Raw genomic sequence first — 17142 nt, forward strand, 5'->3', positions numbered from 1 at the left:
GTTAAGGTGTCGCTACATTTTGTTGTGGCAGTGCTAGAGTTAAGGTGTCTCTACATTTTTGTTCTGGCAGAAAAACCCCAAATTCTACTGGGCAGAAACTTATAAGCAAATAAATTTTATGTGAGCATTTATTTTTCTGGTGTGTCCTGACGAGAAATATTTGTGAAGATTTTTCATGACTTTGTCCTAAATGAAGTTGATTATTTTTACAGATGCACGCGCACACACACACACACAATCTATTTGTTTGCTTTCATTAGCCTGAAATGAAGGCACAGTTTCTCCATTAGTTTCACTTATGAATGTAGCCATCACTGTACATTTACCCTGCATGTAGTTTAAGAACTTGGAATTACTCAGATGTATTAGGGGAATAACAGTTAAAAGACTGCTGGTGGCAATAGCTTGCCTATAAGGTAGAATAATGCTTTCTCTTGAGTGTTTTATAAGAAATGTGTACAGTTAGAATGCCCACCTCTAGACTGTAAGCTTGTTGAGGGCAATATAACTTTGATATATTATACTCTCCCAAGCACATAGTACAGTGTTCTGCACATAGTAAACACTCTATAAATATGATTGACTGAAAATGGGAGAGGCTAGAGGCAAGGTGGTTGGAGGCTGGTAGTCTTCCACAGGACACACATGTGTTGGAGATTACAACTTCCTGCCTGCTAGGAAGCATCATCATCATCAATCATATTTATTGAGCGCTTACTGTGTGCAGAGCACTGTACTAAGCGCTTGGGAAGTACAAGTTGGCAACATATAGAGACGGTCCCTAGTGGATAGAGCACAGGCCTGGGAGTCAGAAGGACCTGTGTTCTAATCCTGACTCTTCCACTTGTCTACTGTGTGACCTTGGGTAAGTCACTTAACTTCTCTTTGCCTCAGTTCCCTCACCTGTAAAATGGGTATTAAGACTCTGAGCCTCTTGTGGGACAGCGACTGTGTCCAATCCAATTATCTTATATCTACCCCAGTGCTTAGATATGTTACTATGTAACAGTGCCTGGTACATAGTAAGCACTTAACAAATACCACAAAACAAACAAACAAAAAAACCCCCTTAAACCTGTTGGAAATAGACTTATTCCACACCACCTCACCTGTACATCAAAGTGGAGGTTGTAAGTGTGGAGGGAAGGGTTCAATCTGGTGAAATATTATTGAGGAGAAACTAGCAGGTTAGATCAGATTGAATGTGGAGAAGAAAATGGGAGTGGCATCAAAGGTAATGCAAAGGTTGCAAGCTTGTGGGAGAGGAAGGGAGGCTTTAAGAAAAGATATTAGGAATTCAGTTTAGACCCCCCACCCCCAATATTTTTCTGCCCTTAACTTGAGCAATGTTATAAGTTTAAGAACTGATTTACATAAAGACCCTCATCTGAATTCTAAATGCACCTTCTTTTAAAGACACTTCTGGTTCATACCCCTGCCTCCAAACAGGCAAAGAACAAAGCCACACAGAGATCCATTAAGTGGGGAGGTGAAACAGCCCTAATCCACTCCTTTCTCTTATAACAAGGTGGTTAGGTTTTTGACCAAGCCTGCACTAAGAAACATAGCATAGATACAAGCTGTCAAAAGGACATCCTCTAATTCCCCAACAGCAAGTCTTTCCAAAACTCATAGTGAAAACATGCATTATGGAAGAACCGAGTGTACTGAGACGGGAATCAGTCTGACAACTAGAGATAGGAAAATCATTTGGACTAGGAAGGATTTGTCCAGTCTGTAGGGGGTTTGAAAGAACAAAGGCCAGCTGTGAATCTGTTCTTCTCATTTACATCAAATGAGAAGCACAGTTAAAATAATTAGCTTTCTCAATAATCTGTCATTTGAAAATTATAGTGGCTGTATTATTCTATAACTTCCCCCTTTCTTTTGAGACAGGTATAAACTTAATTCCTTGTGTTAGAAAATTACTAAAAGCTAGGCATGCAGTCCCATAGCAATTGGGCTTCCATTTTATAGCTTTGTGTTTTGTTTTTTTTTAATTCGTTTTTAATATTGTAGCACATCCTTTTTTGAGAAGCTGCTGGTAGGAAATGATAGGGTTTGAAGGGATGGGATCTGAGAATCTGGCTTAAAGGTCTCAGAGTCTTTTTTAAACAAGAGGGCAGGTGTTGAAATCAATCAGTCATTGGTATTTATTGAATGCTTACTAGGTGCAAAGCACTGCACTAATACAGTAAGGCTATTTCTATTATTATGGCACTTGTTAGGTGCTTCCTATGTGCCAAGCACTGCACTAAGCACTGGGGTAGATCCAAGATAGGCAGGTCACAGCCCTTGTCGCATATGGGAGTCACAATCAAATCCCCCAATTTACAGATGAGGAAACTGAGCCACAGAAAAGTGAAGTGACTTGCCCAAGGTCACACAGCAGACAAGTGGTAGAGCTGGGATTAAAACCCAAGTCCTCTGACTCCCAGGCCTGTGCTCTTTCCACTAGGCCACGCTGTGGGTACGTTCCCTGCCCACAAGTAGCTAACAGTCTAGAGAGGGAGACAGATATTAAAATAAATTATAGATATGGACATAAGTGCTGGGGGGATGAGGCGGGGTGAATATCAAGTGCTTAAAGTTTACAAATCCAAGTGCATAGGTGAAACAGAAGGAAGAGGGAGTAGGGATATAAGGGCATAGTTGGGGAAAGCCTATCAAATGATGTGATTTTTAGTAAGGCCAGGGTACTAGCCAAGTTCCTCTATGGGTAGCTGAATTTCCCAAGTTCCCCAATGCCTTCAGTTGGATCAGGTGGTGTTGTCCTGAACTCCTGAGTTGTAACTGTTGATGGCTATTGCTGTGATGAAGACTTATTTCCTTCCAGAATGCACACTGTGATGTAGAAGGTCCAAATTTGAGCTGATGGGAATGGATTTTTCTTTCTCTCATTTGCATTGCTATCGAAACTAGAACTCATCTTCAGCTGCAGGCTTCCAATCCACATAAGCTATCTGTTCAGAAATATTTACTTTCATTTCTATTTGCTTTAGCCAGGCTTCATGATATTTCCAAGTTACCAAGAGGTGTGTATGTCTCCATTTAAAGTGGAGCCTATGGGTTTCGTTACTTGCTCTTAGTTTTGTTGGGGTTTTTTTTGAAGTTGATATTGCACTCAACTTTCTAGGTTTGCTCTTACTTGCAAAAGGAATGGGTTGCATCCTACTGTGAAATAAGGCAAATAAAATCCATCTCCATTTGGGAGAAGTGTCCTCTCAGGTGAGATGTTACTTTATCTGATAACTGAATGCTAAAATTTGCTTTCTGTAGGCAAACTCTTCCCTTCTGTAATTAATTGATTGTTAATCAACCAATCAATCATTTCTTTAACACTGTGTGCAGAGCACTGTACTAAGCACTTGGAAGAGTACAGTATTCATTCAGTTGTATTTGAGCACTTACTGTGTGCAAAGCACTTTACTACAGTATGAGTTGGTAAACACATTCAGTCAGTGGTATTTATTGAGCACTTACTGTTTGAAGATCACCCTACTCAATGCTTCGGAGAGTACAATACAATATAATTAGTGGGCATGTTCCCTGCCCATAATGTGCTACAGTCTAGAGGGGGAGACAGACATTAATATAAATAAATTAAAATAAAATTATTAAATTACCAAACACACTCTTCAAATTTGGGAATGATCTCTAACCTCATTGTGGGTAACACATGTGTCTACCAGGTCTGTGTACTTTCCCAAGCAGTACAGTGTTCTGCCCACAGTAAGCACTCAATAAATGCGATTGATAAATCAATTACGGATATGTGCATAGGTTCCCTGGGGCTTAGGGAGGGGTGAACAAAGGGTGCAAATCTAAGTGCACTCTTTCTATAGAAAGTGAATTCCACTTCATAGTTTAGAACTTTTTTTATCAGATAAGGGTGGAGCAAATGCTTTCCAATTATGTGGAAAATACCCAGAACAACTCTGAGTAGTGTTTTCATCTTTGACACAATATTGCCGTGGTGTTACAGCATTAGCCATATAGCAAAAGCCTGTCATAGCGAACCACAGGCTTTCCTCTCCCTTTCCTGACCCAGTTGTAGCTCCAGTAATTTCCTTCCGCTCACCGGCCCTCCCCCTGCAGCTCCCATTAGAGAGGAATCCTTCTGTTCCCCCGACCTCTTCTGAGATTGCCATTGTCCCACACTGCTCAAACAGCTGCTGCAGATTTTAATTTGTGCTCTTGATTGACTTACACAAAGGCAGCAAATGCGGCAAGCATGCCTCTCTCTTCCCTATGCTCCCCACTTCCTTCCTCTCCCTCCCCCACCATATCAGCCAGGAAGAAAACAAGAGATAGAATGAAAGGACAAAGCTTCAATCCAATACATTTCAGGGCTATGTTGCTGAAGCCCAGACAATAAGAATTACTTGGGAAAAGTGACTCTGGGTGAATCTTCTGTTCCAAAGTGGCTCAGGGATGAAACAAGGCCCTGATCATACTGTATCCCTGAGAGAGCCCCTAGAAAGCCTCCGGAAATTGGTGCTCAGTTAATGTAAATTGTTAGTGTTCAGATCAGGGAACTGCAAGTAATAAGGATCTGAGGTATTTTCTGCAGGATGTCAGCCATTTTCTGACAGATTCTACCATGTCTCCTCCAGCTGGAATTGACTACCTTTACAAAACCTTGCTTCAACTTTCATATGTTTTTCATTTTGGGTACCCACCTCAAAATTAGTGTTTGTCAACCTCAGGATTATTTTCTAGGTCCTTACTTTTAATCACCAATTTTTTTTTCCCCATTTGTCAGGAAACAGCATGGCCTAGTGGAAAGAGCACAGGCCTAGGAGTCAGAGGACTTGGGTTATAATTCTGGCAAAACCACTTGCCTACTCTGTGACCTTGGGCAAGTCAACTTTAAGGGCTTAATACAGTGCTCAGTACACAGTAAGTGCTTAATAAATGTAATGAATTCACTTCTTTTCCAAAGGGAGAGGAAGAGTAGATATTTAATCCCTATTTTACAGCTGATGAAACTGAGGCTCAGAGAAGTGACATAACTTGCCCAAGACCACACAGAATGCGGGTGGCAGAGCTGGGATTAGTATCCAGGTTCTCTGACTCCCAAACTCATGCTCTTTCCACTAAGCCATGTTGCTTCTCCATTCAATGCAGTGGAAGTTCTTCCTGAGAGACCAATCATTTAATTGTATTTATTGAACACTTACTGTGTGCAGAGTGCTGTACTAAGTGCTTGGAAGAGTACAATATAACAGAGTTGGTAGATGTTCCTGAGAGATGGTTGGAGTGTGATTTAGTGTGTGAGCCCCATGTGGGACAGGGACTGTGTCCAATCTGATTAGCTTGTATCTACCCCAGTGCTGAGAACAGCACTTGGCACATAGAAAATGCTTAACAAGAACTATAATAATAATAATCATAATTTGGATTCAGCGACTGGCTCCAACCTGGGAAGCTGGCTCTCAAGGCCTGAAGATTGGCTGTCTAGAAGCTCCTGGCCCTTATCCCATATGGGATGGGGGAGAGCCCCTCAGAGATTTTTTTTTTTTTTCCAGCCTCAGTGGCCACCTTCTACCTGGAAGTCCAGGGGCCCAGCATCGCCATTCCTTCACCCTGTTTCCCAGTGGCTCTTGGAGATTAAATAAATTCTATTTGTGTGTGCATGCATGTGAACATGCTGTCCTATTTATACAAAAGGTGGAATTTTTGTATCTGTACTGTAAAATTGAATCTTTACAGTCATATAAATAGTTTATTTGCATAGGATCAGGCCTTTCTGATAAGCTTATTACTTACCCAAACCCCGGGGGAACTACATTCCTGTCAGGAGCAGGATGCAGAGGGAAAAGAATACAGTTTCTTATATTCTTTTCTTTTTGATCAGGGGGAGAAGAGTGTAAGGTTGGATGGCTGGAAGAAAAGACATGTGAACTGGCAGAAGTGTGAAGGCCAAGCTTCACTTGGGGAAGAACACTGGGCTGTTATTTGGCTTTGTGGTGAAATGGTTGTTCCAACAGCTTCCTTTGCAGTGCAGCTTTGGCAGGGATTGTCATCACCTGGAATAACTAAAGAGGTTACTCTGTAGGCTGTATGCCCCAAACCAGGAAAGGGACTAGCTGGAGCAGGTGCTGTTTCCCTGAATCTTTTGACATAATAGGAGAGAAAGGAGTATCTGCTCCAGAAGCAGAGCAAACATACAGACCCACTCCTTTTTCTGGATCTAAAGGCTTGCTTTTAGTGCTCATTTTCCTGCCTGTGGAAAGAAGATACTAGCAGAGAAGTAAATGTTGAAAAAATGTCTTACTCAACTATGATTTGTGTACTGGCTCTTTTCTCTTGCACAACAGCAAAGAAAAACCAGGCTTCCTTCCCAGCATGAAGGTCAGAGCCATGCATGTTGGAACCTTTGTTTGGATTTAACACTTAACATGGAGTAACACGGCTATTAAATAATTCAGAATGCACAATTACCCAATAAATACCTAGTATTGCTTCCTGAGCAGTATGGGTCTCTTGTCCTGTGAGGTGCCAAAGGCCCCATTTGCTTGTATCTTTTGTCCCTTTAACTTATTTTTTGGTTCCTGTCATGTTTCACAGCATACATTTTTTTCTTGACTCCTTGCCAACATAATAACATTGAATCTAAAAGGCATTGGTATGAGAAGAAAAGGTTTAAGGTTCTTTTCATAAGCTTGTGCTTAACACATTTCAGAGCATTGTTGACATCTTGGATAGTCTGTAAAAATTGGTGGGTGAGAGTGTAGTAAGGAAATTATTTTTCCCCTCATCCTGGAATTTAAAGAACACAAATAGTCAAATGGGGGAAAAAAAGCATCTAGAATCTCAATATATAGAAAGCTTAGCCTTTGTATGGCTAAATCAATCTTGTTTTTTTCCCCCTCTCTCTTTGTTGTGATAAGGCACTTTGAAGATAGATTTCCATGAAGAAATTATATTCTTTAGCAAAACCAGCTTCTTAACATCTTCAGATGCCAAACTAACACTGTAAACTTTCAAAACATTTATTCATTCATTCAATTGTATTTATTGAGTGCTTACTGTGTGCAGAGCACTGTACTAAGCACTTGGGAAGTACAAATTGGCCACATGTAGAGACGGTCACTACCCAACAACGGGCTCAGTCTAGAACCTCACTACGAGTTCTACAAGGAAGAAACATCTTGCTGTTTATAATGGTCAGCCTCCTACCTTTCGTGTTTTTTGTTTTTCAATAGCAATGATTTTGGGGGTTCTTTCAGTCAGTGGTCTCTGAAGCCGAGTATAGAATATGCACAGTTAAAATGCAGCTAATTTAAATTTTATCCACTGTCATCATGGGCATTAATCAATCAATCAATCGTATTTATTGAGTGCTTACTGTGTGCAGAGCACTGTACTAAGCGCTTGGGAGGTACAAGTCAGCAACATATAGAGACAGTCCCTACCCAACAGTGGGCTCACAGTCTAGAAGGGGAAGACAGAGAACAAAACCAAACATATTAACAAAATAAAATAAATAGAATAGATATGTACAAGTAAAATAAATAAATAAATAGAGTAATAGATATGTACAAACATATATACATATATACAGGTGCCGTGGGGAAGGGAAGGAGGTAAGACGGTGGGGATGGAGAGGGGGATGAGGGGGAGAGGAAGGAGGGGGCTCAGTCTGGGAAGGCATTAGTAGATGATTTTTGAGATTCAGTTTTTGAGAAGCAGCAGCATGGTTTAGTGGGTAGACCATGAACCTGGGAGTCAGAAGGACCTGAGTTCTAATCCCAGGTCTGCCACTTGTCTGCTGTGTGGCCTTGGGCAAGTCATCTCACTTTTCTGTTCCTGTTACCACATCTGTAAAATGGGGATTAAGACTGAACCCCATGTAGGACATGGACTGCGTTAATACAATCACTCATCCTATCCTGCCTAGATTACTGCATCAACCTCCATGCTGACCTTCCAACTTCCTGCCTCTCCCCACTCTAGTCCATACTTCACTCTGCTGCCCTAATCATCTTTCTACAGAAATGTTCTGGAAATGTCACCCCCTCCCTCAAAAATCTTCAGTGGTTGCCCATCCACCTCTGTATCAAAAAAAGTCCTCACCATTGGCTTTAAAGCACTCCATCACCTTGCCCCCTCCTATCTCACCTTGCTTCTCTCCTACAACCCATCCCACAAGCCCACTGTTGGGTAGGGACCGTCTCTATGTGTTGCCAACTTGTACTTCCCAAGTGCTTAGTACAGTGCTCTGCACACAGTAAGCGCTCAATAAATGTGATTGATAAATACGATTGATACTTTGCTCCTCTGATGCTAACCTTTTCACTGTGCCTTGATCTCACCTGTCTCACCACTGACCCCTGCCTCTGTCCTGGAAAGCCCTCCCTCCTCAAATCCGACAATTACTGGGCCGCCCCCCCCCCCCCCCGCTTTTAAAGCTTTTAGACTGTGAGCCCACTGTTGGGTAGGGACTGTCTCTATATGTTGCCAACTTGTACTTCCCAAGCGCTTAGTACAGTGCTCTGCACACAGTAAGCGCTCAATAAATACGATTGATTGATTTACTGAAGGCACATCTCCTCCAGGAGGCCTTCCCAGACTAAGCCCCACTTTTCCTCCTCTCCCACTCGCTTTTGTGTCTCCCTGTCTTACTCCCTTTGCTTTTCCCCAACTTCCCAGCCCCAAAGCACTTATATTGTTTATTTGTATTCATGTCTATTTGCATTTATGTTGGTCTCCCCCCCAACCCCCCTCCCCAGACTGTAAGCTCATTATGGACACTCTTTATTGTTGTACTTTCCCAAGCACTTAGTACAGTGCTCTGCACAAAGTAAGCGCTCAATACGATTGATTGAACGAATGAATACAATTGAATGAATGAACCTGTTGAGCTTGTATCTACCCCAACACTTAGAACAGTGCTTGATGCATAGTAACCGCTTAACAAATACCATTATTATTATTATTTTATTATTATTATTATTTCTGTAGCCTTATAGGTAAACTTTTAAAAGTGAATAATTGCTTTTGCCGAAAATAAGTTACAGTTGCAGATAGGGATGGAGTTTTTGTAGTTATACTAAGTATTCAAAATGTATAAGGGGATGGGGGTGGGAGGGGGGAGTCCACTGAATGACTAAACAGTGTCTTCCACCCTGAGCACAAACTGGATTCTGCTAACATCTTCAGAATTACTGAGCGGGATTAGAGGCAAACAGTTCTGGTCTTGTCCAAACCAAACATCATTAGAGGTTTTTTGTGTATGAGATCGAGAAAACTGACATCAGGAGCTGCCATTTTCTTTTAATGCCCCTTCAGGGTTGTAATAGAAATGGACTGGGCAAACCCTGTTCCACTGAGGGAGGTATTCTCCTCTTAAGAAGTTGACTTTGCTGGCCATGTGGAACTTCTTAGCTGGATATGTAAGTGCTATTGTTCCAATCTCCTCAAATTTGGGTTTAGTTTTGCAGGATTTCTTCTACCATTTTTCTATTTTTGACCAAACTTTTGGTCTTTTCCCAGTCCGTGAATGATGCTACTATTTCAATGGTTTGAAATGTGGGGAGAGTTTAATGTGGGGTTTGGTTTGTATCTTACACTCCATGTTTCTCCCTTACCCCACACTAGCCATCCTCCCCTTTCCCCCAAACTCTGGGGATGAGATCTGTGGCATCAGGAGACCCATTATTTGAATATTGTTATCCTTCCCCAAGTTGTCACAGAGAGATGAAATTGGAAAGTCAACAAAGTGCAAATTGAATGGCTTCTTTTCCAGATTTTTCGAATCCAGGGAGATTCCACCCAAACACTTGAGTTTGGATCCAAGTCAGATTGGCTCTGGGACCTTGGAAGGGTCCATGCAGCAGACCCTGAGGTCCCCAGGCACAAGGGTCCTTAGAAGCTGGGTTAGTATGGGAGTGGCTTTTTGCAGGGCTTGTTTATTTTGAAGGAAGAGGGGCTCACATTGCAAGCACTGTACCACTCATTAGTGGATGTTTGGGTAGAATACTTACTGCTATTGCATGGGTAAAGGGGAATGGGCGATGGTTTAGAGTTCTGGCCTGCCATCTGACAGGCCTGTGGCACGACTGATTTAGGAGCCCCACGTTCGGTCAGGATGGTGGGATAGAACTCTTAAGTTCTGGCAAGATGACAGCCACGGTCATCACACTACAATGGAACCGGGCCTTATGAGCCGTGAGTCGAAGTTTTTGGTGTAGCTGAGAACATGTCATCCGCCTGCACCGGAAACTCCCATTCAAGGTCGTGGAAGGTCACTTTGTGGCCAGGGTTCTTCACTACTACCTGTGCCTGCCTGCAATCACAAAAATGCTGGGGCTAAGCAATGGAGGGTGGCAGAGGGCAGCAGTAGCAGCGTCCCTTCCTCTAGCTCCAAATGCTTACCAGTGCCCTCTCTCCTTCCCTTTCCCCACCCTGCCTAAGGTAACCCTATTTTAGTTCTCCTTTGTTCCCTCTGTACTCCCATTGGAATGTTCCTTTTGTCTTTCAGGGAGTATGGAGGGCAGATGTTGTGAACCTACTGGCTCTCTTCCTGCAGGGAAAAGTTAGATTGGAAAGATGGAAACAAAGAAATGGACAGGGAAAGAGATAAATAAAATGTGGGTGAACTAGGAAGCCAGAAATATCTTCTGTATCCAGTTAACTTCCTTTGACTTTATTTCTTAATTTTAGAATGGCTGTAAGAGGGTTGGGGAAAGAGAAGGTACACTCAATTCCTCCATGATGTGTGATTTCACTGTAATGTGTTATAGGAGAATTGGATCTACACCATTCCTCCACCAGTCTAAAGCCCCTTCCATATAATAATAATAATGGCATTTATTGAGTGCTTACTATGTGCAAAGCACTGTTCTAAGTGCTGGGGAGGTTCCAAGGTGATGAGGTTGTCCCACGGGGGGCTCACAGTCTTAATCCCCATTTTACAGATGAGGTAACTGAGGCACAGAGAAGTTAAGTGACTTGCCCAAAGTCACACAGCTGACAATTGGTGGAGCCAGGTTTTGAACCCATGATCTTTGACTCCAAAGCCTGTGCTCTTTCCAAGAAGCCACGCTGCTTCTCTGTCTAAAGAGAATCCCTTCCATATGTAGGGTAGATTTTGTGCAGTGGTATTATCAACCATATTTATTGTGCACTTACTATGTACAGAGCACTGTACTAAGTGCTTGGGAGAATACAGTATAACAGAAGTAGCAGCCATGTTTCCTACCCATAATGAGCTTACAGTCTAGAGGGGGAGAAAAATTAATATGAATAAATAATTACAGTTAGTGAGAAGGCAGGAGAAAACATGTACCTCAGCTAAGGAATTTACAGAGTCCAATTTGGGTAGTGCTGGCAAAAGTTAAATTTGCTGGCAAGAGTTGAATTAGGAAATGGAGCTTTTCAAAAACTCTTCTTTCTTCTGCCAATCCACTCTTTAATATTTCTTGTCTCGTCTATCATTTCCAGGCAAAGCTATTTCATAGGCCAGGAGAAAAGGCTGCTTTTGAAAGATTAATCCATGCACTGTAATTGACCCCTATAATAATAGGGAGATATCCATTCACTGCAGTTCTTAATAATATTTAGCACTTTCTGCATCATGCTTCAAGACTCTTTTCAGCCATTAATTGTGGGAACACCCCAGCTGGGGTGGTGTGGGCCTATTTTCTGGAGAGAAGAGGTGTTTGGTCACTTAGCTTGAATTAAAAGCAGGGTAGTCCTGGCATCATAAGTGTTGCAAGCTATTTCTGATGGGTTAGTAGGTGGAACATAAGTGAGGAGTATGATTTGGCAGTGCAGTTCAAGGCTGTAGAGGCTGCTTATTTTCAGGGTGGCCATAAGGAGTGGAAAGAAGCAGGTGCTGGCCTGGACTTTTATATTAATTTTGCTGGGCCTTATGCATGTTATTAAATCTAAGCCTATCCTCTAATAATTTGATTCAAGTAAGGAAAATTAGTAACCCTGATAATTAATGCCTGTTTTTTTTTTTCAACCAAAGTACATGAGAATTTGATTTCGAGTTCTATTGTATATGTGGTCTAGTTGCATCTGGACTTGTAAACTTTCAGATCAATAGCATGGTGTGACAAACCCATGACGGGTGGGGGCTAGACATCAAGGAAACCATCAGTCAATGCTCTGTAATGTTATTGGAGGAATAATCAATCAATCATTTTTTGAGCACTTAGTGTGTGCACAGCACTGTACTGAGTGTTTGGGAGAGTACAGTATAACAGAGTAGATATGTTTCCTGCCCCCAAACGAGTTTACAGTCTAGAAGGGGAGACAGACATGAATAATGATGGCATTTAAGTGCTTACTTTGTACAAAGCACTGTTCAAAGTGCTGGGAAGGATACAAGGTGATCAGGTTGTCCCACGTGGGGATCATAGTCTTAATCCCCATTTTACAGATGAGGTAACTGAGGCACAAAGAAGTTAAGTGACTTGCCCAAGGTCACACAGGTGACAGTTGGCGGAGCCGGGATTTGAACCCATGACCTCTAACTCCCAAGCCCGTGCTCTTTCCATTGAGCCACGCTGAGTGCTGTGGGGCTGAGGGAGGGGTGAATGAAGGGTAGATAGATAGGCTTTGGGTTCATTGACATTTTTCGATTAGAAGACAACTGTTCTGATGGCTCTATTCAGACAACTGCATCTTTTTCCCCTCCAGTGGTTTAAACCTCTGGGTAGAGTAATGAGATCAGGAGGTGTTGAAGGTAGTTTCTCCAGATCACAAAGCTGAAGGAATACTTCAGAAGTGAAACAGCATGGCCTAGAGGAAAGGGTATGGCCCTGGGAGTTAAGGGACCCAGGTTCTAACCCTGGATCGGCTACTTGCTCTCTAGGTGACCCTGGACAAGTCACTTAACTTATCTGTCTCAGTTTCCGCATCGGTATAATGGGGACTTAGTGCTTGTTCTCCCTCCTACTTAATCAGTCATTGGTATTTGAGCACTTTGTGCAGAGCACTGTACTAAGCACTTGAGTACAATACAACAGAGTTGGTAGACACATTCCCTGCTCACAGTATGCTTACAGTCTAGAGGGTGGGACAGACATTAATATAAATGAATAATATGTATAATCTTGTGGGCAGGGAACATGTCTACCAACTTTGTTATATTGTACTCTCCCAAGAGCTTAGTACAGTGCTGTGCAAACAGTAAGCACTCAATAAATATGATTGATTATAGACATGTATATAAGTGCTATGGCTCAGATACCAAATGCTCAAAGGTCAGAGATTCAAGTGCCTAGATAACACAGAAGATAGAGGGGCCTGGATAAAAGAGAGCTTAATCAGAGAAGGCCTCTTAGTGGGGATAGTGGTGGTCTGGCACATATGGAAGGGGAAGGGAGTTCTAGGCTAGAGGGAAGTTTTGGGAGAGGGGTTGGTGGTGAGATAGATAAGATCGGGACACAGTTAGCAAGCTGGAGCAAGAGGAGCGAAGGGTGTGGCCTGGGCTGTAGTAGATCAGTGAGGTAAGGTTGGAGGGGACAAGGTGAATGAGTGCTTTTAAGCCAATGGTAAGGTGTTTCTGTTTGATGAGGAGGTAGATGGCCAACCACTGGATGTTCTTGAGGAGTGGGGAGACATGGACTGAGTGTTTTGGGGGTTTTGGGGTTTTTTTTTTTAATGAAAATAAGTTGAGGTATGGACTGGAATGAGGAGAGACAGGAGGCAGGGAGGTCAGTGAGGAGGCAGGTGCAGTAAAGGCAAGTCCCTCTAGATTGTAAGCCCATTGTGGGCAGGGATTGTGTCTATTGTGTTGTACTCTCCCAAGCTCTTGGTACAGTGCTCTGCACACAGTAAGTGCCCAATAAATACGATTGAATGAATGGCAGCATATGATGAGTTCTTGGATCAACATAATTGCAGTTTGGATGGAAAGGAAAGGGCAGATTCTGGTGTTGTGATTTTAGCAATGTACTAAGATGGTGAACACCAGATAGAACAGGGACTGGATCTAACCTGATGATCTTGTATCCACCCCAGTGCTTAGTATGGTGCCTCACACATAAGCGCTTAACTAATATCAGGATAATTATAATTCAGAACACCAAATATTTAACCTCTGGCCTGACTCTAGCCTGACAGATCATACTGAAATTGACTTGTGTGTTCCTTTTCATACCCATCTTATTTGTGTACTGTCATGGGGTTCAGTAACCCCGCCTTTCATCCCCATATTAAAGGTCTTAGAAAAACATTACAAACCTAATAATAATGCTGATATTTGTTAAGCTCTTACAATGTGCCAAGCACTGTTCTAAGCGCTGGGGTAGGTACAAGGTAATTAGGTTGTCCCACATGGGGCTCACAGTCTTAATCCCCATTTTACAGATGAGGTAACTGAGGCACAGAGAAGTTATGTGACTTGCCCAAAGTCACACAGCTGATAAGTGGCGGAGCCGGGATTAGAACCCACGACCTCTGACTCTCAAGCCCATGGTCTTTCCCCTAAGCAACGCTGCTTCTCCAATCCAATCAATCAATCAGTGGTACTTATTGAACATCCACTAAGTGCTTGATTCAGAAAAAAAAGGCTGCTTTGCCTAATCCAACCAATCAATGGTATTTATTGAACATCTACTGAGTGCTAAGCATTATATTGACTTGTCAGCTGTGTGACTTTGGGCAAGTGGTGGAGCTGGGATTAGAACCCACAACCTGTAACTCCCAAGCAACTCTTTTTGCTAAGCCACGCTGCTTCTAATGAAGCTTGGCAATCTTCTTTTCCCATCCTAGGAATTCATGGACGTTGTGACATGGACGGGCAAATAATTTTTCTTCCTGCCCTCCTACATGAAGATCTTAAGCATTAGGGCTTTAAGCTGCTTTGTGTAGTGGGAACTCATTTGACAGGATGTGTGCAGATGGTGCTTTACTTTGTTTGAAATATGATTCTTTTTAATTTCCCTTGGGTTGGCTCAGTGAATCTGGAGTTTCGTCTAAAGATATTCATCTCAGTTCCTTTGTTTTGCTTATCGGAAATCAAATTCAATATGATAAAAACACTAAGTGGTGCCCTTATACACTTTGGGCTCTCATTTTCAGTCATCAGAGGCAACCTCTATAATTTGTTTTAATACTTACATCATATGCTTCAATACATATTGAGAAGTAGCATGGCGTAGTGGAAAGAGCGTGGGCCTGGGAGTCAGAGCACCTGGATTCTAATCCTGGCTTTGCCACTTATCTTCTCTGTTACCTTGGGCAAGTCACTTGGCTGTGCATGTTACCTCTTCTGTAAATTGGAGATTGGCTGTGAGCCCCTTGTGGGTCATGGACTGTGTTCTACCTGATTAGCTTGTATGTACCACAGCACTTAGTAAAAAATACCACTGAAAAAAAAGATACCTTTCAGGACATGAGCCCAGGATCTCAGGGCCTAGGGAAGTTAACCATGCTGGATACATTCTTGCCAGTTCCTTAAGTATCTAGGGGACTGGACGTTGAATACAAAAGATTTTGATTATATAGAATTTGGACTAAAAGGGGACAAGAGACCTAATAAATTCTAACTACTAAAGAAGTAAGAGAGTGAAAGCCAACCCTAGTCTCAATGTATGTGGTATACTGTGGAGCATGAATTGATGACCTCTTGAAGGGGTTACGGTTGCCAGATACCTTTGTGCTTAGCCTTTAAGAATGTAATGAGCTAACAGGGATGAATAGTAGTACTGGTAGTAATGGTATTTAGTGAGTGCCCACTGCATGTAATGCATTGTATTAAGTGATTAGGAAGGGACAAAGGAAAGAGGAGACACATTCTCTGCCCACAGGGAGCTTACCCTTTAATGGGGAAAACACACATTAAAACATTTACAAATCGGAACCAAATGATTCACATAATAGGAGAGAGGGACTCAGTAGCAGAAAAGTCAATGTGGTGTTGATGTGATTTGACAGAATAATTACTTGATCAGCACCTCCTTCTCATCCCCCTTCACTTTTTAAAAGAAAGTTTAATCAGAGCAATTCTCCCTCACACCCTCTTTTTTAAAATATTATAGGCATTCGGACAAGCCCACACTAACCATAAGAAAGTTGCTGCTGATGGAGAGAGCCGTGAAGAAACCCTAATTCAGGAGTCTGCCACTAAGGAGGAGTACTATGTGAAGAAGGTCTTGGAACTGCAGACCGAGCTGAAGCAGTTGAGAAACGTCCTTGCCAACACCCAGTCAGAGAATGAACGCCTCAACTCTGTGGCACAGGAGCTGAAGGAGGTAATATGTGCAAAGCCTTGAATATGGATTATGGGGCATAAATGTTAGGAAGACAGTCAGATGTTTGCTTGTTTCTTGGGCATGGAGTTAGTGTCGTTCAGGAGTGAAACATTTTCGGACTTGCATTAAGAGTTTAAAATTGTTTGGTCGGAGGTAGTACATAATCACCAGCTGGGCAATGCAGAGTCTCTTTGAGTCTGTCTCTTATGACCAGTCAGTTAATCATGGGAGGGGAAATAGGCCAACAGAACACTGTCCTGATTTGGTCTGGGGAGGGAAGAGAATCACTTACAGCTTGTACATGCCCAAACCCATTCAGCCCCTGAAGGGAACATGGTCAGAGGCAGAATAGAAAGAATGGGGCTGTAGCTAATCCTCCAATGATTCTCTGAGAGCTTCATCTGACGCCTTCATGTCACTGGTTGCTGTCATTGAGACTGGATGCCATGTGGGATGGGGAAGGGAACTTCCCCATGGATTCTAGGAGAGAACTGAGCGGTTGGGATCTGACTTGAGACTTCAAATACTCACTCCTCAGCCAAATCACACCTTGTTTAGAAAACATTCTTTTCTGCTTTCTAACCAAAGGACAACTCTACTATTACAAGTGGCGATATCTATTTTTTGTAAGAGAATAATATACCTTTAAGCTCCCAGTTCTTTTTTGGAAGTAGGTTGATTAAATGCCTCCTGATTCTGAGGGCTGGTAAGAGGTTTAAAAGGTGCTATGCAAAAATGTTTGGTAGCAGAGTTTGGAATAGGGCTATGGATATTAAGCAATTTATAGGAGGAAACCTAGCCCTGATATAGGCTGCTCTGTCACTCCTTGCACAAATGATTTCAAAAGTTCCAAGTCTGAAAACCGGAAGTGAGCCTTCAGCAGGAGCTTCGGTTTGAGATTTAGTTATGTGAATTGGAATTATTT

At 42.4% G+C, this 17142-nt stretch overlaps 1 protein-coding gene across 3 annotated transcripts in view; it reads left to right on the forward strand.

Annotated features, from left to right (window-relative positions):
* Window positions 1-17142, forward strand: part of BICD2 (BICD cargo adaptor 2) — a 154012-nt gene that overhangs the window by 76545 nt on the left and 60325 nt on the right. For all 3 annotated transcript variants that reach the window (XM_038772113.1, XM_038772112.1, XM_038772111.1), the window contains one exon: window positions 16005-16217. In XM_038772113.1, coding sequence (XP_038628041.1) covers window positions 16005-16217 — 213 coding nt within the window. The remainder of the gene's footprint in view (window positions 1-16004; window positions 16218-17142) is intronic.

This window comes from Tachyglossus aculeatus, chromosome X1 (genome assembly GCF_015852505.1).
Source record: "Tachyglossus aculeatus isolate mTacAcu1 chromosome X1, mTacAcu1.pri, whole genome shotgun sequence".
Lineage (NCBI taxonomy): Eukaryota > Metazoa > Chordata > Mammalia > Monotremata > Tachyglossidae > Tachyglossus > Tachyglossus aculeatus.